Source organism: Mustela erminea, chromosome 7 (genome assembly GCF_009829155.1).
Source record: "Mustela erminea isolate mMusErm1 chromosome 7, mMusErm1.Pri, whole genome shotgun sequence".
Lineage (NCBI taxonomy): Eukaryota > Metazoa > Chordata > Mammalia > Carnivora > Mustelidae > Mustela > Mustela erminea.
The window spans coordinates 20,984,885-21,010,289 of record NC_045620.1 but is presented as its reverse complement, the minus strand read 5'-3'; the positions used below and the strand labels follow the sequence as shown (position 1 = coordinate 21,010,289).

Genomic DNA, 25,405 nt, shown 5'->3' with positions numbered 1-25,405 from the left:
GTTGGGATGCCCTGCGTGGCTAGCAAGTTGTCTGAAAAGACACCCACCACGCTGAGACCTGCGGTCACTTCTAAGGAGTGTAATGGAAGGGACACACCCCAGTAGGCTGAATATTTGCAAAGGGCAAGTGTTCCACCTGTAACTTGATATGCATAGAGATATTTTTCAAAAACCAATGAGGAAACAAAGGTAAATAAAAAGGGGGGGGGCGCTTGGGTGGCTCAGTGGGTTAGACCTCTGACTTCGGCTCAGGTCATGATCCCAGGGTCCTGGGATGGAGTTTCACATCGGGCTCTCTGTTCAGCAGGGAGCCTGCTTCCCCCTCTCTCTCTGCCCAATGCTCTGCCTACTTGTGATCTCTCTCTCTGTCAAATAAATAAATAAAATCTTAAAAAAAATTTTTTTTTTAAGTAAATAAAATGAAGGGAATCCTGGTATGTGCCACGTGTGGGGTCCGAGTGGTCTTGCCAGGTCTCTCGCTGTGGTGGTGAGGAGGAATCTCCTTCTGAAGCAGTCCCCGGTGCTACGTGGAGGAAACGATGGAGCCATAGCCGTCTCACTCTTCCGCCACAATGCTCCGCCATCCCCTCCCCAGTCCCACTTCCTGTTTTGCTTGACTTGGCCCTGATTTAGCTTAGGAATCCACGCTTGTCTGAGGCCACTTGTCTCGGTGAAGACTTGCCCACTCCCAGTCCTACCGTGTGAATCTTGATTAATCTAAGCAAGGGGCACTTCACGGGGAGTCCACTGCTCACCCCAGCGAGGGGTCTGTGGACGGTGTGCATGGGATTCACAGACTTGTGTGGGGGAAAATAATAATCCATCTCATCTTCACTACCCTCCAACGGAAATTTAGCATTTCCTCCTGCTATGAACATAAGCAACAGACCACAGTTAGCCGTAACTTTGTGACTTTGTCCCCAGTAGGAATCACAAATGTTTTCATATCACAGAAGTTATTACAGTATCTCGGAACATTGTTCACACTCATCACTACTTTGAAATTATGGTTGTTATTAGATCGGCTGCTAGAATTTGTTATTTAATGCACTAATAAAGAAGCGAGGTTATTCCTCTACCACACGTTTTCAAAAATATATTTCGGAAACTGTATTTCAATATAATTGGTTTCCTTTGTAATCCCATCATTTTATTTTATGCAGTCAAAAACAGTCTTCTGAGAAAGGGTCCATAGGTTTCTCCAGACTGCCCAAGGGGTCCACGGCACAGAAGAGGTGCATGAACCCTGGTCTAAGCCAACGCTGGCAATTCCGTTATCTAAGCTAGCTGGGGACTAGCTTAGGAAGTGTCATGTGACCTGGTGTGCTACCTTCACAATGAAATTTGAGGGACATCTGCTGAAGGGACAGTGGAGCCCCTGTTGGGAAAGGTTTCTTCAAAGGAGTACAAGGAAGTCATACTTGCTTCCTCTGCTTCTTAGTGTCTAAACGTGTGTGCTTGGGAATTTCTTCTACCGTTGGGCAACCATGTGGAGAGTGGCTGATCCACTTGAGATGTAGAAGAAACTGTCGGGAAAAGCCTGGGTCTTTGAGAATGTGGTTGATCTGGTCTATTAGTTAGATAAGAACTTCCCTATCCCTGGATTCCTGTCATAGGTGAATAAGTCTCTTACGATTTAGGCCAGTTGTGTCACTTGTCAATGACTTGCAGACAAAAACACTTTCTTTAATCTACCATTATTTTTGTTCCCTCATATTTTCCATGCTTGATGAGGACCATCATTGGAGAGACAGGGAGAAACAAGTCAGCTCCTTCGTCCTTTCTGACCCTTATTTAGATTGGCCACACCACCTTCCCTTAAAGCTGAACATCTTCAACTGTTCTCAAGAGACATGGTTTTGAGATCTGTATCTACCCCTAACTTGTATGTCGATCTAGGTGAGTGGTTCTCAAACTTCAGCATGTATCGGAATCATGCTGTTTGTTAACATTAGCTTGTTAAAACACACCTTTCAAAGTCCCACTCTGAGAGTTTCAGATTCAGTAAGGCTGGAGAGTGTCCCCATAATTTGCTTTTCTAACAAATTCCCTTATCACGCTGATGCTGCTTGTCTTGGGGACCACAGTTTGAGAACCACTGGTCTAGGTCCCTCTAAAAACATGGCTTCCCCAGAAGAAACCACTACTCAAGCTGGGGTCTGACTAGTTTGTTTTTGTTTTTGTTTTTGTTTTTTAAAGATTTCATTTATTTATTTGACAGACAGAGATCACAAGTAGGCAGAGAGGCAGGCAGAGAGAGAGGAGGAAGCAGGCTCCCTGACAAGCAGAGAGTCCGACTTGGGGCTCAATTCCAGGACTCTGGGATCATGGCCTGAGCCGAAGGCAGAGGCTTTAACCCACTGAGCCACCCAGGTGCCCCAGGTCTGACTAGTATTACGCAGAACTATCACCTCTCTCAATATCAACAGTATGTTCCTGCTACTGTAGCCCAATATATAAACTGCTGTTTTATACCGTTGAACTCCAAGCCACCAGAACTCTGAAATTTGTATCATACAGAGGGCTCCTAAACTGTATCCATATTCTAGAGAATGGGAAGTATCATTTGAGTGCTTATTATGTGTCGAGTGCGTTAAATGAGTTATCCCATTTCATTCTTTTTTTATTTTTAAAGATTCTATTGATTTGACAGAGAGAGAGATAACAAGTAGGCAGAGAGGTGGGGGGTGGGGAGCAGGCTCCCTTCTGAGCAGAGAGCCCAATGTGGGGCTCAAGCCCAGGACCCTGAGATCATAACCTGAGCCGAAGGCAGAGGCTCAACCCACTGAGCCACCCAGGCACCCCATCCCCTTTCATTCTTACAATAATCCTTGAAAACAAAACAACAATAATCCTTGAAATGGGCAGTATCTCTCTCTGGGGAGATTAATACTCAGAGAAATAAAAAAATTCCCAAGGTCACCTAGCTGGTCAATAAATGAGGGAACCAGGATTTGAGCCTGGCTTACAGAACTCTACAATGAAGAACTCTCCTCCTGCTTTATAGCATCCATTAATCAGCTGTCCTTTGGGGCCCAAGACAAATTTACCTAATTGTGCCTCGTCCAGCTCATTCATCTTTCTTGTCTACAAGGTTGTCAAATGTGATTTTTGTCAAATGCCCCAGCTTTCTTGAGCCTGCAATATCTCCTTCACCCACAACTCAGCCCTTTCACTGTGTCCACTCCTGCCAGCAAAGAGTAACTTAGGCTTGCTGGGTTGCATTTGGAGCCACATGAGTTTCGTTTCTGAAAGTGTTAACTGTAGGCACATTTTAATAAAGACCATTTTCTAGGCTACAGTTACATAAACGTTCTCATTTAATATGCAAATGCACCACAAGTGATTGAGGGTGTGCGAGGCCTTTATTGTTCTAGTTGCAGTTATGTTGATTTAGCCCATAGCTTTATGGTTAATAATTTAGTAAGCAACCTCATTTTTTAATCTCCCATTGTCCTCATGCCTCATCTCTTTCCACATTAAGGGACCTAAGCCTGCGCAAAGATTGCATTTAATGAACCATCAATCTTTGAATAAGTGTAGCTGAAAAAGGATTCCATTCAAATTCTAGGGAAGGTGTTATGTTCATGAGTTTTCACCTTCTTGATGGGATTCTTGGTTTCATCATGAATATAATGACTCACTTTATCCTTAGCAGTGCTTTTTGCATTATATTCTAATTGGCTTGATATTAACCATTGTTAGACCAAGTTTTCATTGGTTAGTATTTGCCTGGGAGATCTTTTTCTGTCTGCTTGGAACATTTGTGTGTTCTTGTCTTAGGTATAGTATCTCTTATACAGAGCTTACTTATAGCCGGATTTTGATTTTTTTAAAAAAAATTCATCTGGTAGTCTCTGTCTTTAATAGCTAAGTTTAGTCCACTTACATTTATTGTGATTACTGATTTATTTGGATTTCTTTTCTGCCATCTTATTTTGTGTGTGTGTTATTTGGGTTTTTCCTATTATCATGAGATTTGGTGGGGGGAGGCAGGGTGAAGAGCATGTGTGGTTAGTTTAATTTTTTTTCTTCTTTCTTGACTTTTGATGACTTTAGAACTCCATCCCTTTTCCTCCCCACTTATTTGAAGGCTATAAGTCATTTTTCTTTTAGTGATTTTATTTTAGTTTTAACATACTTATTTAACTATGTGTTTTGTTTTGTTTTGTTTTAAGATTTTATTTATTTATTTGACAGATAGAGATCACAAGTAGAGAGGCAGGCAGGGGGGCAGGGGAAGCAGACTCCCTGCTGAGCAGAAAGCCAGATGTGGGGCTTGATCCCAGGACCCTAGAATCATGACCTGAGCCAAAGGCAGAGGCTTAACCCACTGAGCCATGGGGCACCCAAGCGCCCCATTAACTATGTGTTTTCTTAACAGTCTAAAGTTATTCAGTATCTCTATTTTCCTGTCAAGACAACCCCTTTAGGGGCACCTGGGTGGCTCAGCGGGTTGAGCCTCTGCCTTCCTCTCAGGTCATGGTCTCAGGGTCCTGAAATCGAGCCCCGCATTGGGCTCTCTGCTCAGTGGGGAACCTGCTTCCCCCTTCCTCTCTGCCTACTTGTGATGTCTCTCTCTCTGTGTCAAATAAATAAAATCTTAAAAAAATAAAAAGGACAACCCCTTTAACACAATGTAACTACCAGTTGAACTGCCCTCCACCCCCATCTTCCTTGTTATTGTCTAGAATTTTAATTATACTGTTTTTCACAAAAATTAATATTATATGATCAGAAATTAATTAGATTTACCAATATAGTTGTCCAATTTCTGACTCAGTGATTTTCTTCTTTCACTTTCTGTTTTGCTGAAGTACAGGCTCTATTAATCCTTTCAATGAGGGTATGGGTGGTAAACTCTATTAATCTATGAAAGTCTGAACAAGTTGTAATTTGCTCTTCTTTTTCAATGTTCCTCTAGCTGTGTATTGAGAGAGGTTGATTATGCTTTTCTTTTTCTTTTTTTTTTTAGGTTTTTTTTTTTTTAAGATTTTATTTATTTATTTGACAGAGAGAGATCACAAGTAGGCAGAGAGGCAGGCAGAGAGAGAGAGGGAAGCAGGCTCCCTGCTGAGCAGAGAGCCCGATGCGGGCCTCTATCCCAGGACCCTGAGATCATGACCTGAGCCAAAGGCAGCGGCTTAACCCACTGAGCCACCCAGGCGCCCATTTTTCTTTTTTTTTTTTAATGTTTTTCTTTTTTTAAAAAATATTTTATTTATTTATTTGAGGGAGAGAGAGAGTGCAAGAGCATGAGCAGGGGGAGCAGCAGAGGGAGAGGGAAAAGCCAGCTTCCTGCTGAGCTGGGAGCCTGACTTGGGTTTTGATCCCAGGACCCTGGGATCATGACCTGAGCCAACGGCAGACACTTAACCTTCTGAGTCATGCAGGCACCCCGGATTATGTTTTCCCTCTGCATGTTTACGATATTACTCTCTCACCTCTGTCATCCATTGCTGTTGATGAGAAATCTGCTGTCAGTTCAATTGGCATTCTTTCATAGGCAATTTGTCTTTATTCTTTTGTAACTCTTAAGATTTTTCTTTTTATCTTTGACACTTTGCTCTATCATTATAATTTTTCTGGTTGAGATTTTTTTTTTTTGAGATTTATTTTTTACTATCCTATTTTAACCATTAGTATGTATTTTTCATCTGAGGACATTCTTTTTGGTTCTGAGATACTCTCAGTCACCATATCTTAAATATTGTAACTCCATTACATCCTTTATTCTGTCCTTCTAGAATTTCTATTACACATACATTGGAATCTTTCAATCTATTTACTATGTCTTAACTGATCTTTCATATTTTCCATTTCTTTCTCTCTCTCTTTGAGTGAATTACTCAGGAATATTTATCAATTCACTAATTGTCTCTTCAAATGTGTCTGATTAGAGTTTATCCCATTTGAATTCATTTCAATAATGATACTTTTCATTTTTAATATTTCTCATTGTTTCTTTTTCACATCAATAGTTAATTCTGTTTTGGGGCGCCTGGGTCGCTCAGTTGGTTGAGCATCTGACTGCTGGTTTTGGCTCAGGTCATGATCTCGGGGGCATAGGATTGAGCCCTCTGTGGGCTCCATGCTCAGTGTGGAGTCTGCTGGAGATTCTCTCCCTGTCCCTCTCTATCTCCCTCTGCTCTCCCCAACCCCCTCACACATAGAGGCATGCCTTCTCTCTCTGAAATAAATTTTAAAAATCTTTAAAAAATAGTTAATTCTGTTTTACTTCATAACTTTTTCCTTTCTATAGGAAAGGAAGTCATTCCTTCTCTTACCTTTATTAAAGTCTTAAACTTATTTTATTTTATTTTATTTTATTTTAAAGATTTTATTTATTTATTTGACAAAGAGAGATCACAAGTAGGCAGAGAGGCAGGCAGAGAGAGGGAGGAGGAAGCAGGCTCTCTGCTGAGCAGAGAGCCCGATGCGGGACTCGATCCCAGGACCCTGAGATCATGACCTGAGCCGAAGGCAGCGGCTTAACCCACTGAGCCACCCAGGCGCCCTTAAACTTATTTTAGAGTCATTGCCAGATTGCTCTAACATTTGCACATATCACAAATGAATCCATTCATTAAGAGTTGAGTTTACTGCTGGTTTCATTGTCAGTTTTCTTCACAGGCTTATTTTTAAGAGGAATATTTCTGTCCATTTTCATTCTTTGTCCTTGTCTAAACCCAGACCCTTGGGACCCTACCCAAACCAAGCTTCCTAAAGGTAGCTCAAGATTCCTAGTTTTGGGTCATATCAGAGATGTCACAGAAAAGATTACTGAGTCAGGGTGATTTAGCTCAGGTCCCACTTTCCAGATCCGCATCTGTGCCCCCGTTACCCAAGATATAGTGTTAAGCAGTGAGTCTGATGCTAGGCCTCCAGGTCTCAAAGAATCTGTGTGGTCCCATTTACTCTTCAGGACTTGAATTCCTAGTCACTTCTGGAACCTGAGTCTGGAGGATCTGAGGTTTCAGCCTCCATTTACTTTGTATTTCTCATCTCTTTCCACCCCAAAGAGAAGCTTAGCATATTTGTGAATGTGTCTATGTGATTTTATTTTTAAAACATTATTTATATATTATTGTAGTGTACAAACAGAGGTTATGTTTTCCCCACTAATTCATGGACAATGTGGTTAATCTTTCCTACATCAGTTTTATTGAAGTATGATTTATACCCAATAATAGCACCAATGTGAAGTGTAAAAGTCAATGAGTTTTGATAAATCCATAATCATGTAATCACCATTATAATCAAGAAAAGAATACTTCCATTACCCCCAGCCAAACTTCCCTTGTGCCCCTTGACTATCAATCCTCTTACCCAAATCCCAGCCCAGGTCATCACTGATCTGCTTTCTATCTGTAGATTAATTTCACCTTTTCTACAATTTCAAATAAATTGAATCAGACAGTAGATACTCTTCTGTGTTTGGCTTCTCTCACTAAGCAAAACGATTCTGAGATTTACTCGTATTATATACACCGATACTTCATTCCTTCGTACCGTTGAGTAGTATTTTGTTTGTGGGTTTATCACAATCGGTTTACCCATCCTTCTACTGATGAACATTTGCACTGTTTCTAGTTTGAGGTTATTATATAAAAATTGTCCACATACATTCATATCCAAGTCTTTGTGTACACGTGTTTTCATTTCTCTTGGGTAAATATGTAAGACTGGGATTACTGGGTGGTAAGCTAAGCATATGTTGGGCTTTACAAGAAACTTCCAAACTGGTTTTCAAGGTGGTCGCACCATTTTGCATTTCCATCTGCAATGTCTGAGGGTTCTGGTTGAGCAGCAGGTTATTTTTAAAGCATGAATTCAATGCCATCTTGACTGGAGGTGACCGTAAAAACACTTTAGAATGTATCCTGAGTTATAAAATGCCAGGAATGGTAATGAAGGCTCTGTGAGGGTACAGACTCTTTTAAGTGTCCTGTCTACTGCTGCATCCCCAGCGCCTAGCACCAGTCTGGGTTGACGGCACACACTCTGTAAATGAATCAACAGATAAAGATTTGTCTCTGACAAACACTAACAGCGCATAAGAGTTGGGCCAAAGTTTGGACCTACTGCCTCTTATCTAATCAAAGGAGGCTTGGGGGAGCCCTGTTTCTCCTTCCTTAAATGTCACAAAAAACCTTGTTTTGAGCTAGTTGGCATTTCTACCCTGAGCTCTACCATCCCTTCAGTCAGGCTTCTCGCTTCACAGCTCAAGAAGACCACCCCACCTCCCTGCATGGGGCGTGCATTTCAGTCAGCAGGCAGGAGAAAAGGGTGAGAAGGGCACATCTCTCTTTAAAGACACTTGCTTGACAATGAAGATCGTTTCTGCTTATCCGTCATGGGACAGAACTTAGTCACATGGCCACATCTTGCTGCAAGGGAGATGGGGAAATGTGGTCCTTATTCTGACAGTTGTGTGCCTAGATAAATAGCAGGGCTCTTTTACTCAGAGGAGAGGGAAGATAGACACTGGATCACTTTCTGGAGGCCACACTGCGAGCCCGATTTTGTCCTGAACTCCAGGCACTTTAGGCTCAATACACCATATTATTTAAAAAACATGTTTATTCCTCAACTCCAGGGAGAAACTTCCAATTCACTATACAAAAGAACAGACTGGTGGATATAGGAGGTGTCTCACTAAGCACCTCTAGGCCCAAGCCCCTGGCTCCATATTAGCTACCCTGGATCCTCCCTCAAGGTTGTCTGCTCTAGCTACAGGAGGGAGCAGTTGGAGGATGGTGCATTTACAGATGGGGGACCTTAATGATGGGCTCTGTAGGGAAGCCTATGCTGCTGAGCTCCCTGGCACCCTGGGTGGCCTTCCTGAGGAAGCTCTAGTGGATCCTATCACTGAACTGGGCGCAGACAGCTGGGCCCACGTGGTCGCCCTTCTCACAGTTCATCAGGCTTGGGCTCTGGGAAACTTAGAAGTCTACAGAGGGTAAGGCATGTCCCAGAACTGAGTATCTAATACAGTAGCCACCAGTTGCATAATCTATTGAAAATAAAATAAAATATTCAGTTCCTCTGTTATACCAGACACATTTCAAATGTTCAGTAGACACATGTGACCAGTAGATACTATATTGGATAGCACAGATATAGAATATTTCCATCACTGAAGAAGGTTCTATTGGCTAGCACTGTTGCAGAGGATGACATCTCAGGTCATATTAACAGAGGCAGAGTACCAAGAAGGAGAGCAGCTGATGGGGCTGGTCTACACTATGCCAGGCAGACCCCAGCTGGGCCACTATGGTCTATGTGATGAGGGAGCAGGAGGCTGGCTGAGAACAAAGCAAAAGCTGGCGCCTTGCACCCCCTCTTCACCCGCTCCCCTCCATATGTGTAGCATTCCTCAGGCACCCCTGACCGCCATAAAACGATAAATAGTTAACTTGCAGGGATCGCAATCCTGCAGAACAGGAATCTCCCTTGCTCTACAGATGTCCTAGAGACCTAAACAGGGAGGTTACCTTATCAATAGCACAAATTTCCAGAGGCAAATAACTCTCGGTTCCTGAAGGCCTAATGTCTCCCTCCCACCATAAACTGGAGGAGACTGAGGTAGAAGGGAATGTAAATGATAGCAGGATCATAATACCCCACCAAGAATCTCCCAATTATCTTGATGTTAATGCCTGACCTAAAGACGACATTGATCAAGCCATAAGGGCAAGGCCTCCCCCCGGTACCTTGTAGGCCCTCCCTAGCATGTGAGAACTCTGTCGAAATCTCTCATTCCTTCACCACCTCCCCCCAACAGTGGGGTATATAACATGCCTACCCTCACAACCCGGGGCAGCAGCTCTTCCTGCCCACGGGTCCTGTCCCCGTGCTTTAATAAACCACCATTTTGCACCAACGACGTCTTAAGAATTCTTTCTTTAGTCATCAGCTCCGAACCTCCTCACCCCACCGAACCTGACTTAGGTTCTGGGACTTCATCATATGGGCTCCAGAGTCTGTCAGGAAACAAATGAGAGAGGGGAAGGCATCCAAGAAAGGATGACTAGAGTACAGAGCTGTAGGAAGTATCTATGTGTCTTGTTTAAAGTCGTTTTAGCCTGGATTCCTCCAGAGCAGATACTGGGCCAAAAATTCAGGGCAAGGAGTTTACTTGGGAGGTGATCCCAGGAAGGACCAGTAAAGGGACGGGGAAATGAGATGGGGAATGTGTGCATAGTCACGCAAGTGATCATTATGAGCAAGTGGGGCTTCATCCGACCTGGGAACTCTGAGAGCCAGGGCAGAGCACACACCTCAAAGTCATCCTGCCAAGGCCTGGGGACCTGTGGTTTTTCTACCTCAACTTCCTCAGTCATTGACTGAGAGTTGCTTCCGGGTGTTAGTTCACCAGCACTTCTGGCCTACAAAGTATAAAGACAGAAGGCCTTCCTTACCTGTAGGAAGTCCTCAGGCAAAGAGATGCAAACAAGGGGCAGCTGGAAGTTGGCTGGAGCCTACTAGCGTAGTGAGTTGAGTAGGATATGGGCTGTGAACTCAGCACTGTCTGCTACAAAGGAGGAAGATTGACTTTTTTTTTTTTTTAAGGTTTTATTTATTTGACACACAGAGAGAGAGAGACACTGAGAGAGGGAATACAAGCAGGGGAAGTGGGAGAGGGAGAAGCAGGCTTCCCACTGAGCGGGGAGCCCAATGTGGGGCTTGATCCCAGGACGCTGGGATCAAGACCCGAGCCAAAGGCAGACGCTTAACGACTGTGACACCCAGGCACCCACAAGACCAACATTCTTAACCCCAGCCTCATCTCATACATGCATATACATACACACCCCCACATATACCACACATACGCCTTTGTACATTTCTCGCACTGGCTTCTTCCTTTTCCTCGACTTACCCTGCTTCCTTCCCACCATAGGACGTTTGCATATAGTGTTCTAGCTGTCTGAGACACTCTTCTAACTCTTTCGCATTCCCTTTCATCTAGTTAAGTCTACTTATTATTCAGATCTTCGCTCAGATGCCCTTTCCTCTAAGGAACCTTCCTTGAGGGACACCCCATCACTACCCCAAAGTAAGAATAAGTCCTCCAAGGGGTGCCTGGGTGGCTCAGTTGGCTAAGTGTCTGCCTTCATCTCAGGTCATGATCAAGGACTCCCTCCTTCTCCCTTTCCCTCTGTCTGCTGCTCCCACTGCTTGTTCTCTCTCTCTGTCAAATTAAAATGAATAAAATCTTAAAAAAGAAAAAAAAAAAAAAGAATCAGTCCTCCTGTTGCACTTTGTCCCAGCTCCCTGCTCTATAAGTGTGCCATCATATGTGAAGTTAGTTAATCCTGTCTTCCCTGTTGGACTGCAAGGAAGGGATCCTGCTTGTCCTGTCAACACACAGTAGGTCTTCAAGAAATGTATGGTGAGTGAAAAAAATGAATGAATAAAAAAAATGAAAAAGTGAATGAACGAATTCCAGTCAGATTGACTACGACTCCCAGTAGCCAGAGAGGGAATTTACAAGCTAAAGACCCCAGGAAGAGGAGGAGGCTAATTAGCAATTCATTAGGATCCATTTTCACTTCTGTAGTCAATGCTAATCACTTGTTTGTTTAAAACGGGAAGTTCTGCACTCATTAAATCCATTAGTAAATGAAAATGTTTCTCAGGGAAGTCTGGCCTCCCGCATTGGAGTGTAAATTCAAGGGCTGCACCCCCTCTTTTGTACAGACCTCCCAGATGTCAGCAAAGCAGGTGCTCACAAGCTGGAAATGCCCTAGGTGAGGACCCTAGTCCTTTCTCACATGAGGGGCCTGTTTCTCCAGCTTTCTAAGCTCGGGTTTTGCCCCTGTACGATGGGCACAGCATTCAATTTCATGGCTAGCAGTGAAGATTAGAAGGAGCTGAGCGGTCGGGAATGTCAACACTTCGGTATTATCCTCCTTGAAAGACTATGCGGGGAGGGAGTCTATTTTGAGGATGTAGCTACCCTGCAACCCTACAGGTCTGAACTCTTTGGGTCTTGTTAGCAAACAGGTTCTTCTTTCCTTTTCCCTATGCACAGAGGGTGCTCCCAGGTCACACTTGCTTTGCACTAGTCATTTAATCCTCACAGCCAAAGCCACCAGGTGGCCATTGTCGTATGTATTTACAGGTGTGGAGACTGAGGTTTGGAGGGGAGGGGTCTTGCCCTGGGTCTTTTCTCTTTGCCACGCTGAGACTGTCTCCTCAGGAAGCCATCTCTGACTCTTGAGGAAGAAATGGTTGCTCTCCCCAGTCTTGGGCTTCATTAGGTGGGTCTGCCATTCCTGGGTCTTACTCATCCTAATGTTCCCAGGAGCCTGGTAGCTCTGCAGAAAAGAAACAGCTATGTTTGTCTGAGTGTTAACTAGCTTCAGGGCTCAGTGTGTGCCATGCATTAAATTACCGGAGTTCTCAAACAATGCTACAGGGATGAGCTACTATTATCATCTTTATCTTACAGAGGAAGAAACCGACTTCTCAAAGATCACATGGTTAGTGCTGTAGAGGAAAGAATTTCCTCTGCCCTTCAAGATCCTTCTAGCTGGACTAAGAAACAGATTGACAGGAGACAGATTAATAGGAAAAAATAAAATTTAATAGTGTGCACACAGGGAATCCACACAGACATGGACATTCTGAAGACAGTGAAGCAGCATGATGCTTATTTGAGCTAAGGAGAGTGAGGGTAGGGGTCTGAGGATACAAAGGAGAGAAAGGCCATTAGTAGGAAGGTGAGCGGAGATGTTTGGAAAACAAAGGTTGTCCTGTTGTGCCGGTAAAGTTCCGGAGGTAAAAAGGAATCTCTGTGAATAGCTCTCTTCCCAGTACAAGCAGGCCGTTGAGGAGAAGGCAAAAAGTTTTCCTGAATGGGATGTGATTGCTTTTAACTCAAAATAATGTTCATGCTAAAAGTGGCTCATCTTGGGGTGGCCTGTCCTTGACCCCCACACTGCAAAGTATGTAAATGGCAAAAGCAGTCTGCCTTCAGAGCCCCATGCATTTCACTTCTGGAAGGACTGTTTTGCCTACACTACAGGCCTCAGAAACTGTGGACAGGGAAGAGGGGTGCTTGGGGATGACATGGCAAGGGTAAGCTCTGCCCTCCCCCAAACGAAGCCCTGCAGAAAAGTCCCAGGAAACAACTTCCCAGGGGGATAATACCAAGCCAATCCTCAGGCACCTTTCGGGTGCCCACTGGCAGGGGAGCCCAGGTCCACCTTTGGAATGTTAACCTTATAAGTAAAATTATAAGTTATTTTACCAGCAAAAGGTGGGTCTATTCGGAAATAAAGGAGAATTGCAATCTGGGACAAACAAAACTATAGGCAAGTTGGGAACAAAGGAGAGATACACTTTTATAAGGAGAAAAGGGGTAAGTTGGGAAGCTGTTAGGAACTAAAAATCCACTGGAGTAAACTGGGAATTTGAAGTATGATGGCTTCTCATTGGCTGAGCTGTTGCTGGGGGGGGGGGGGGTAAAGAAAAATCTCTCTCCACTTTGGGGTAGTGGAGTAGTATCCACGTGCAAGGTCAAGCCTGCCCAAGGTCAAGTCTGTCTCTTCCTGCTGGGTCTGACATTGACTATGAGTGGTAGGGCATGAGAGCTCCCTCTGCAGAAACCTCCCCACTCCATTATAGTGAAGTTTCTCATTATTAATTTTCATAGGGGTATTGAACAGACCAGCCTCCCTTCCCCAAGCTTCGTCCTTTTCTTCAGTCTCACTGTTAATGGTTCTTACCTCCCATTGACATGAGCAACGCCCTGAAAGTGCTTGTGAGCCTCTGTACGGGTGCTGCTTCCTCTACCCAGAGGGGTCCTTCTCCTCTGTGTCTGACAGGCAAATACTGCAAGCTAGCTTGGTTGGCTTCTCATCCACGAAGCCTCCCAGTTTCCTTTCAGTTCAACCTTTGTGATGCTATTTATACCTTTAAGGTACCATCGTCTGCATCATGATCACCAGCTCCTATAGCACACTGCTCAGTGGCGAGGCCCTGAGTCCAGCACTTTACTGGCTGACTTCTCAACATGCTCTCAGGGAGGTATCTATCTATCTATCTATCTATCTATCTATCTATAATGTATATATAAATAAATAAAATCTTTAATGAAATATATATGTATACATATACATATGTATATCTTTAATGAAATATATATATATTGAAATATATATGTATACATATATATTTCATTAAAGGTTTTATTTATTTAGTTACTTATTTGAGAAAGAGAGAGGGTGCATGAGCAGAGGCAGGGGCAGAGGGAAAGGAAGAGGGAGAAGCAGACACCCCACTGAGTATAGAGCCTGATGTTGGGTGTGATCCCAGGACCCTGAGATCATGATCTGAGCTGAAATCATATGCTTAACCTATTGAGTCATCCAGGTGCCTTGGGAGGTATTATTTTTATTATCATTTCATCAAGGTATTATTTTTATTCCCATTTCATTCCATTCCATTCTTAGAGTGATGAAGAGACTTGCCCAAAGCAGCAGGGTGAGGATTCAAAGCCAGGCTGTCCATCTCCAGAGGCCATGCTTTTTTTTTTTTTTTTTTTTTTTTTTTAATTTAAAGATTTTATTTATTTGACAGAGATCACAAGTAGGCAGAGAGGCAGGGGGTGGGGGGAGCAGGCTCCCCATTGAGCGGAGAGCTTGATCCCGGGACTCTGAGATCATGACCTGAGCCAAAGGCAGGGGCTTAATCCACTGAGCCCCCCAGGCAGCCCATGCTCTTAACAGCTGCTCCTGACCTCCTCCTAATACAGCAGATAGCTGCCTCCTCATGACATGTCTTGTTTAGCTCTCCTTTGAGCCTAGCCCCTAGGAGGCAGCATTTATGTCTTTTCGTCTCTGGGCCTGGTCCGTAGAAAGCCTTGGCAAATGCTTTTTGAATTGAATTGGTTTCCAACCTGCAGAGTTTGGATCCTGTTGCATAACTCTGATATAACTGATCATGTGATGTTAGTAGCCTCAGGTTCGAATCCTATGTTTGCCCTTTACTTGATGCTTTGGGGCCCAGCGCTGGAGAGCTCAGTCATTCTAATGTTGAGAGGACGGTGAAAACCCCAGTCCTGTCCAAGGTACTGAAGATGCGGTAAGAAAGGTGACCCTTCCATGGGGAAAAGGCGGCAAGCCCCAGACAGAGCTATGGGAGGACACAGGGCATCATGCAATGCCTTGAAAGCACTAAGCATGAGCCCTAATTTCTGTCTGGGCAGTCACAAAAGTCTCTGAGGCTCGACCTGCTTCTCTTGGGGTTCTAAGCGACTCAGGTAGCTAGGGCATAGAGGGGAAATGGTTTTCCTACATGCACACAGGAGTCGTGGGGGTGGAGATAGGGGCTGCCTGCCCAGTGCCTGCCCATTCCCTCAAGAGATCCTCTCCGAGATCCCTTTGCATTTTTGGATTAAGCAATGCCTCCTCCTCCTCCAGCCCTGGTTCTACTTGAGAAATGCAAAGCACAGGAGAGGAAATCCCGATGATATCAGACTCCTGTCACCAAAATGTAAGTTTATCATAGCATTATGGACTCACAGATGTCTATTTTAATAACAAAAAATTTTTAAAGATTTTATTTATTTGACAGAGAGAGACACAGCAAGAGAGGGAACACAGCAGGGGTAGCGGGAGAGGGAGAAGCAGGCTTCCTGCCGAGCAGGGAGCCCAATACGGGCCTCGATCCCAGGACCCTGGGACCATGACCCGAGCCGAAGACAGATGCTGAACGACTGAGCCACCCAGGCACCCCTAATAATAAATTTTTTGTGAGTGGATAAGTTACACATGTATATTTTTTAAAGATGTGAAGAGCATAAAGGGTATAATGTGAAAAGACTTCTTATTGCTGATCCTGTACCCTTCCCAGAGCCTGTCACTTGGGTGTTCTTTAAGAGAAATTCCACACTTAAGGTACTCTCGTCCCCCATAAACAGTTGCATTGCTCCACTTGCCGTTTTCTTTAATATGTATCCCGGAGATACACACAGAAAACTAGCTCTTTCCTTTAAAGGCCACATGGCAAACTACATGTTAGTCACAGACCCACTAAGCCAGGCCTCTCTGGATGGACTTTTAAGTTATTTCCAACATTTTGTTAATGCAAACAATGCTTCAACGAACACTTTGTCGTTTTTGCACATGGAAAAGGAAATTCCTAATAGCAGGATTGCTGAATCAAAGGGGATGTGCATTTTAGATTCTGCATTTAGATAGCTATTGCTGTTTTATTCATTCTTTTATAGGGTTGTACCATAGTTTATTTAACCAATCCATCCCTCCCTCCCCAAGCTCTTCTCCTGCTTTCTTTTCAATTTCTATATTTACTTTTAGGAAATAGTGAACACTAACATTTCATGACTTGTGATGGATCATCCTACAGTACGTACAGTTCGCCAGAATTTTCTGTGATGTGAGGCGGCGGTGGAATGGGGGTGTTTTGGCCTCTTTTGGATGGATGTTTCTATCCTATGATTAGGGTTTTTTTTTTTCTATCTTCTGCACCCAGTCTCTCGAGATATTAATGCAAAGCATTAGGCATAATGCTTGGCACATACCCGGCATTCGGTATTTGTGAGTTTCTGTAAATTACAATGTTGCAGTGAATTGCCTATGCACGTACATCTTTGTGCACATGTGTGAGCATTAAATTCTTAGAAGCAGAATTGCTGGTCAAAAGGTGCGCGCATTCAAATTTGGTAATACTGCCAGACTGACCTCCAAAGAGCTTATACCACCTTACATGCCCGTTTCCCTACATACTTGCCAACACTTTATTATCAAGTCACAGATGTTTTAGGGAGGGGAACAATGCTTGGACAGTGACTGGTTCAAACCTTTTATGGAGCAGACAGAGACACTGAGGCCCAGGGATGGGGAGGGAATGCCCAAGGTCACCTGTGAGCTATAGCATGGTTCAATTAGCATTTGGGGCCTCTCTGCCCCTTTCTAGGGAACTGGGCAGTGTCCTGGGTGGAATGTGTGGGTGCACTGGAAAGGTTCCACGAGGTGAGAGAGGACACGGAGATGGGGCAAAGGGGAGGTGGGTGGGCAGAGATCTGCGTCTACTCCACCCCTCTGCCTTGGGGAATGCCACATTTTTATTTCATGAACGAACTTCTGACTCTTCTCCACTACTTCTCTCTACCTCTCCCCCCACCAACATCTTCTCCCTTGGAAACGGCCTCAGAGATTCTGAAAGGTGCTTTCCTTACTTCTGAGCCTGCCTGTGTGGGAGGAAGCTGAGGACGTGAGGGTACTGATTGAGAGAGCAGGTTGAGACCCAGGAGCTGTTGTGCAAAAAGAATGGTAAATTATATAAGGAGGGAAAGCGGAAGGGTGGGGGGGTGTGGAGGCAGCCATTCATCAGTGCTTTTTAACCCTTTCCTGCTGCAGAAGCAGGCAGCTCCGGACAGAGGGCTCGGAGATGGCTGCAGTGAGAGACATTTTCATAAATGGTTTGTGCTGAAGGCTTTGAAGGGAGGACAGCATCGCTCCCTCCTCGCCCTTTGCCGACAGGCTTTGTACTCTGGGTAAAACTGTCGGAAAAGGTAGAACAGCTCCTAATCTAGGAGATGATTCCTGTGGGAAATCAGGCTGCTTTTCAAGCGTAATTTGAAAAGCCGCTGCCTCCAAAACTTCAGTGGTGGCGGGGGGCGGGGGTGGGCACAGAGAGGAGAATGCCATTTATAAAGCAATCAACGCTTCGACAGAGTCAGCCATCACTCAGAATTATTTTCCGAAATTTGGCCTCTGTTCCGTACTCTGGAGGAAAGGCAGTATGGGCACTTCGCTTCCAATCAAGCCTGACACAGAGGCTGGGGTAAGTCACACAAAGGGAGAGGGGCCCCCGCGCTGTTCATCACGGCTGGAGCTGCGGAAAATCATTTCTAGGGCTTCTCAACTCTCCGGCACGAGCTGGAGGAAGACTCATCAGAGTCATCAGAGTCTCCATTCATCTCACTTCTTACTTTTAAACTTTAAAGCACATATTTATGTGCCTCAAGTTGCCCATGAACCACGGCATGTCAAACAGTTTGGGGTTGATGGAAGAGGTACATTTTCTCGTCCTGGGACTTTCGAAAACACAATCTCATCGCTGGTCTCTCCTCCTTCCGATTGCTCCTGGATGCTGCCGCGAGATGAATATTCCTAAAATGCTGCTTTCAGAGCATTACTCACCTGTTCAAGAACCTTCCAAGGCCACTTGATCTGTTAAGGCTGGAATCCCTAGGTTGGCATTCAATGCCCTTCATAAATGTGGCCTCAGTGAGTACAACCTGCTCACACATACCCTCCCAGGCTGCTGAGCCACACTGGTCACCTGCCACAGGCATGGGGTGGTGGCTGTCTATTACCATTGCCCACTGCCTGGCCACCAAATGCAGTGCTTCCTTTTGGAGGAAACCACTCCACCCCAGCTCTGCCTCCATATGCTTTGGGTGAGCAGATCTGAGCACCTGTCTCTAGGCCTGCCAGCAGAATGCAATGATCAGGAACCAGCAAACTAAGGTCCAAGGGCAAAAGAATGGCCCACGGCCTATTTTTGAAGGATTTTACACATTTAAAACTTGTAAAAAAAAAATCCAAGAAGATGGCACAGAGATCCTGTGGCCTGCAAAGCCTAAAATATTTACCACCTGGCTCTGTGCAGAGAAACTTTCCCGAAAGCTGCTTGGATGCACAAGGATTGGTTTGGGTTGGGGCGAAGGACTTGCTGAGCAAGCGGGAGGCACTAATCCTAGGATTTGAGCTTGGAGCTGCCAGAAGGAGGTGCACACTCTCCTAGACTTGTTCAACTCAGAGAACCTCAGCCTAGAACTAGTGGTCGACCTTGACACTTGATAAAGAAAGGCTGCTAAAATGCGGAGCCTGGCTGTGGGATCTGGAGCAGGGGGTGGTGGTGGTGTGCTGCTGCTTACGTGAGCCCGGACATTTCTTTCTGCTCAAGCCAGTTTCAGTCGGGTCTCCTGTCAGTTGCAACCAAAGGAGTTCTGATGAATGCAGATATTGGCAGGGATGCCCGGATACCTTCGTCATGTCATTTTCCTTGCCTGGACTGCCCTTCCTCCTCTCTTCCTGCCAACAGTCTGCCTGTCCTACCAGGATCTTACCATCTTCCATCAGGGTCCTCCTTAGTTTCTAGGGGGGCTTATGCTCCGAGATTTAACCATCTCTTCCCTCAGCGATGACTGTCCAGAGGACAATGTATTGTATCCTGCCAAAGCCGTGAGCAGTAGGTTTGGACGGAGGGAAGGGATGCAGAGCGTCGAAACCTTGGGCTCTGTGTACACAACAGCACTCACTCTTCCCTCTGAAGCCATTCAAAGAGGCAAAGGCAGCGGTTCCATTTTAGAGAAGGGAAAACAAAGGAAAGTAACTTGCCCAAGGTCACACAGGCACTAAGGGGCAGAGTCCGAAACCAAGCCCAGTGCCGATGGAGCTCTGAGTCACCTGAGCTCTTTCTACAATACGAGCCTCCTGAGGACCACGCCCAACCCTGTGCAGGAACCCCAGTTCCATATCTGTGCTTTCCTGAATCCCCCAGGAGGCATCCACTGCCTGCAGGTCGGAGCTCAATGTCTGAACCTCAAACTCAAGGCCTTTCAGTACCTACCCTTAACTCCAGCCGAACCAACACTCAGAAACCCTGAAAGAAAAGAGAAACCCTCACTTGCACCAGCTGGGTTGAACAGGGGGGAAATGATCGCTTTGAGAAGCCCACGTAAACAAGGACTAGAATGAGTCAGCTGGATGGGTTCAAATTAAAGTTGCCTGGATATAATAATGACTGGAGAGGCACTCTAATTAGTTTTTTTTTTCTTTTTTTTTTTTTAAATCAAGCGCAACAATCTGCCTGCAGGAATCCAAAAGCAACTTTACTCTTTGAGGACGAGATGGGTTTTTGGAAGACTGTGGCAAATCCTCCCACATGGATTATCTCCCAGAGAGCCTCCCAAGGGCCCAAGTTGCATCACGGTGCAGGATGTGTGTGTGTGTTTCCTTGCCTCTTGGTACACCATTACGGCCTGCCATGCCCAGGCACCCTGGGAAGGCAGACTACTTGAATTGCCCTGGAAGCCAGGTAATACTCGGTACGTCCCACCACCTCTCTGACCTGTTTTTCATTTGTCCGGACCTAGAGATTCAATTAGCCTAGCACTTTGTGTCCCCCGTGGAATTGGGAACAATGCCGTGAATCTTCTTACAGTCCTCTCAATTAGAAGGCATTTCCCCCCTTTTCCCAAAGGAAATCATCCCAGAATCTTAAAACTAGAAGAGAGGTAAGTGATTATCTCTCTTCCAGGGGTTCGTAACTTGGGGTCCCTGCAGGCTCATAGATGAAGGCTCTAGAATTGTCCATAGAATTTGTGAGGTCAGCTAAGCAGACCCACCCAGTGGGAGATGAGATAGTGGATGACTGCAGTCTTGGGGGGTGGGGAAGAGGAGGAACGTTTCTGGGGGAGCAGGTCATGTCATCAGATTCCTGGAGAGACCCAGGATCCCCCAGATTAAGCTGTCTCTCTGGTGCATGGTTTCCACTTCACAGGGAGGAGAACTGAGGCCCAAGGAGAGGGAAGGCCTCCGATGACTCAGTGGCAGGCTGCTGCCACCAGCGGTCCCAGCTAGACATCTTATGCCCTTGCAGAGAAGACCCTAGTAGGAGATGAGTGGGCCTCTCCAGAACTGGCTGGGGGCGCCAGTATATCCCCATGCCAGCTGCCTTCTCGGTTTTATAGAGCGTGGGGTTATCTACAGCACAGGAGGAGTTCTCCGGATGGAGTCTCACCATGCATATGGTGAGGAAATTCGTCACTCCTAGGATCCTTTAGCGTGTGTGTGTGTGTGGGGGGGTGGGTGGGTAGACCCACATTTACATAATCTGTGCTTTAAATCCCTTAGCTGAAAAAAAAATCAAGTATTTATCCTGCCTTTTCTACACAAACTCCTTCAAGGTTACTGCATAGCTGATGGAAGGAATGTTCCCTTCACGTAAGTACTCTCGCGAACAGCAAGCCGCCGGCGCAGTGGGACCAAACTGCTCTACTCCGCGTGTCCTAATGAGGGAGTGGGTCCAGGTGAAGATCGCCAAGGACCGCTGCTCTCATAAGAGAGCAGATATTATACACCTCCTGATGGAAGTAAGTAATACCACTTACGGAGGAGTGTGTCCAAAAACAACAAGAACAAAAAACCCAAACCAGATCACGCCTCTTGTTCTGCCTCCCCATTTACAGGAAATACAGGTGACAGGAGAAGCCCATGAAATGACCCCCACAGGGATGTAATCAGTAGATCCAGACTGTGGGAACTGCTGTGGGATAAATGACCTTGTTTCCTCAACAAAAACATACAGGGAGAGAAAAAGAGAGGTGGAGAGGGAATCTAGAAATTACAAGAGATTTATTAAGGGACATAGAGATAACAGCAATGTATATACCGTATTTGGATCCTGAGTCAATGCGCTGGGGAAATTTAAACACTCCCTGCGAACAATATGAAAGGACAGCTGCTAATTTGTTTAGGTGTGATAATGCTATTGTGGTTGTACATTTTATTTATTTTTTAAAAAAGATTTATTTGAGAGGGAGAGAGAGTGCACAAGCAGGGGGAAGAGGGGCAGAGGGAGAGGATCTCAAGCAGACTCCCCACAAGGTGTGGAGCCCGACACGGGGCGCGATCCCAGGGCCCTAAGATAATGACCCAAGCCAAAGGCAGACACTTAATTGACTCGAGCCACCCAGGTGCCCTGTGGTTGTACGTTTTTAAAAAAAGGTTTAGACAGGACATCTGGGATGTGCTTCAAAATACTCGGGGGATGGGTGAGCTGCGGAGGTAAACGCATGAGGCAGAATGAAGCAAAGCTCGCCATGTGCTGGTACCTGGGGCGCTGGTTCACAGGTACAGGGGGCTTGCTGTGTACTACTGCCCATAATAAAAAGTAAAAACGAATCAATCTCTCACTTAACAGGTACGCAAAAAATTGTCATGTGTTGTCTTTGGGGAGGGAAACCAGATGTCTGCGGAGCAAGGTTGGGGAGACTAACTTTTCACCGTTTCTGTTTTGTCCTGCTTGGATTTTTAGGCCATGGCTCTCTGTTACCCATTCAAGCACATAAACGCATTTCTTAAAAAGCACCCGATTTAAATAACAAACTTTAAAGTGAGCTGTTGATCATAGTTTTCATCCAAGAAGAACCTTTATTTCATTTTCTTCCAAACTGACAGGTTTCTTCCGGTAACAGCTCCAGCTTATTGTTCCAGGAGAGGGAGTGCGCGGGGCTGCATCCTGAAGACCCCTGAGTCGTGGTACTTCCACATGGCCCTCGGGTGCTCAGGAGACTCACTCGGTGCCTAGTAGAGGCCTCCCTCCGTGTGCCCCTAGGCTTTTCACTGTGCGGGGGCGTATGTGGTGGGGATGGCCTGTAGGGCAGCCAGGGGCGAGGAGATGGTAAGGGAAGGAGTTAAACCCTTAGAGCTGCCAGGCAATGTCATTTGAAAACACCAGGTATGAAGTATAAATAACAGTCAGCCACTTTCCTTCCATCCAGTTTCTAAGCAGTTGTGTGATCGATCAATTTATTAATCGATTGGCTGTCGGATCCACTGTCGCAGTCTTCTCCGCCACCGCCTGGGGCCAGGGTGGGGTCTTCCCCCGCCTGCAGGACGGAGGTACCAACCTGCTGCACCCAGGTCACTGCAGTGGGGGGGTCACTGCAGCTCCTGGAGCAGGTGGAGCACATTGGCTGCGTAGGGGTTCCCCTGCCCGGCGGTCCCCCGCAGCTGCACAGGGTGGAGGCTCGGGTGGGGAGGTGTGAGCTGCTCGGGGCAGTAAAGTTCATTCAGGAGAAACCAGATGCAGTCGGGGTCCACCTTCATCAGGTGGAGGAAAACCCTGTGGAGAGACGGAAGGGAGGGTGGGCTGGCGTCTCAAGGGAGCAGAAAGAGGGGAGAGTGGCCACTGTTCTCCCGAAGAAGCTGCTTAGTGGGTTATTTGGGGGGAGAACCTGATAATAACATCAAATCCCTTCAAACAGCAGAGCAAACCCACTGTCGTTCCTAAGACAGGGCCACGAGGATGGTCCCACAGCATATAAGGAGTTTCATATTCATTGATGTCGAGGAGAAAGTCCGAGCAGAACAACACTGACATCAAACAAGCTCTTGGCAAAGAAACCAGTCAAGTTCTGGGGTGTCGAGCAAGAGTTTTCAAAGAAAACTGACAGGAACCACCCCTCATTCCAGGCTCACAGGGTAATAAGCCCGCACTCCCGAGTCCCCAGGTTCCGAGTCCCACTAGCTTGTGGCTGAACTCTGTAGCTCTGTAGCTCAGCCCCTTTTGGCCACCAAGAGCCCTGGGTTCCTGATGGTCTGGACATGCTCACGCCAGGATCAGACCCAGTTACTCTCCTGCAGCAGGAACCGACTGAGCCAGTGCACTGGTGTCCTACACACGTCAGGGACAGAGCTGAAGGGCCTGGGTCACCCGACACCATACGCCCCACTAAGGGTGAGGTTCTTCAACCTAGCCTGAACTCTGGGGTCACTCTCCTCTGCCCATATGCCATTTCTGAATGACCAACCACGTGCCGAGGGCCACCACAAATTTCATGCACCTGGCTGACTCAGTGATTCAGAGTCCGGCTTTTCCATCCCAGGAAGGAGGAGGCCCTCCCCTGGATGGGCAGCTCCCTGTTGGCACATATCACCTGTTCGGAGAGGCTGACCTTCCTGAACCATTTTGCTTAGGCAGCTGCCCCTTATTTCTCTCTTCTAGGATACCTGTCCAGCACCTACTGTCTACTGACCACCTTCCTTTCTCACGAAATAGCTCCTGAGGGCTGTGACCACGCCTTTCTGCTTTGCTGCTGCACCTGGGATGACACATGGTAAGCTCTCAACGAACACCTGACCTAACTGGTTCATTTATTTATTTATTTATCTATTTATATTTTTGGTAAAGATTTTATTTATTTGAGAGTGAGAAAGGGAAAGAGCAGGAGTTGGAGGGTGGGGGAGAAGCAGACTCCCCACCGAGCAGGGAGCCCGACACGGGACTTGATCCCAAGATCGTGGAGATTGTGACCTGAGCCGAAGGCAGACGCTTAACCCACTGAGCCACCCAGACGCCCTTGGTTCTTATATTTAACAAGTGATTTACGACACTACATGGTAATAGCTTAAGACAGCTAGAAAATTACACCCTATGAAAGGATCTGAAGGAGAGGTCGACTGTTCATTCCCAAGAACAGTCTAGTGCAGGCTCCCCACGGGATTCACGTTATCTCGGCCATCTCTGCTCGGTAGCTGTGGGAGATGATTTCGAGTCCTGAAATCAAGGAGATTTCAGTCTCCTCATTCTAGAGACAAGGGATGTACTTCATTCGCAGTTTTGCTGTGGTTTAAATGAGGAAACACAGATCCAGCCCTACAGTGTCTAGCCCAGGCGATCCGTATGTACCAAGTAAGAGGGTGGACGGTACGTATCTGATGAATCACATTTTATTCTTGATGACCGAGAAGCCTCTCTCATATTGCTGGACAACCATCAGGAATTTAAATGCTTGCTGAATGGAGCGAAATTCTGTTTTTATTTTTGTTAATCTGAAAACCCTGTGCCCTTCGGAGATTTGGGTCTTACCTGGGGGGGAAGCTAGTTTTGCTTTCTTCCTTGGGTTTAATAGACATCTGCTAAGAAGGCAAGGGAGGCAGGTGGGAGGGGGCCCTTTGAAAATTTTCCTGGCCTGGTTTGTGCCTAAACAATTTAAGTTTTCTTTACTTAGGATAATCTTGTGCTTATAATCTCAGCGGTGGTTGCCGGAGAAGTGATTAGAATATTCTAATTCATCCTTTCCACTTCGCCGCAGAAAGGAGATGGGGCCTGCGTGGGAGACAATTTTTGTTTAAAAACAAAAATATCTTTGATAATTAGAGTGGCAAGGGAAATTATGAAAAAAAACACACCAAAAATGGGAAGCTGATTTCTATTTACATGTGACACAGTTGACAGTTTTCCCTGGTGCCAAAGACGGTTAGAATGCAAATCGTTTCATTTGATTTTTTTTTTTCCCCCTTCCAGAACTGGAACGGTTTCTCAGGCTACAGCCTGGCGCACTAAGGAATATTTTGATCTGGGCAACAGCGAAGTGAGGCTGTGGCCCACCTCAGTCACGGTTCCGCTCTGACTTAACTCAGCAAGAACATGTTGCAATGTTCACTCTGAGTCCTTTTTAACATGCTAAATGCAGATGTTGTACTCGCCGGCAGGAAAGGAAAAGGGAAGAAGCCACTCTCCTTGCCCTGTGAGAACTAGTTTTTTTTTTTTTTTTTTTTTTAAAGATTTTATTTATTTATTTGAGAGAGAGAGAAATGACAAGGAAAGAGAGCATGAGAGTCGGGGAGGGTCA

General features: G+C 45.8%; 1 protein-coding gene across 4 annotated transcripts in view; it reads right to left on the bottom strand.

Annotated features, from left to right (window-relative positions):
* Positions 1 to 22,169: 22,169 nt before the first annotated feature.
* TTI1 (TELO2 interacting protein 1) overlaps positions 22,170 to 25,405 on the bottom strand; it is a 47,214-nt gene continuing 43,978 nt past the window's right edge. For 2 of the 4 annotated variants that reach the window (XM_032350700.1, XM_032350701.1), the window contains exon 8: positions 22,170 to 22,893. In XM_032350700.1, the coding sequence (XP_032206591.1) occupies positions 22,710 to 22,893 (184 nt within the window). In that variant the 3' untranslated portion in view covers positions 22,170 to 22,709. The remainder of the gene's footprint in view (positions 22,894 to 25,405) is intronic. The other 2 variants (XR_004287493.1, XR_004287494.1) reach the window with 1 other exon arrangement.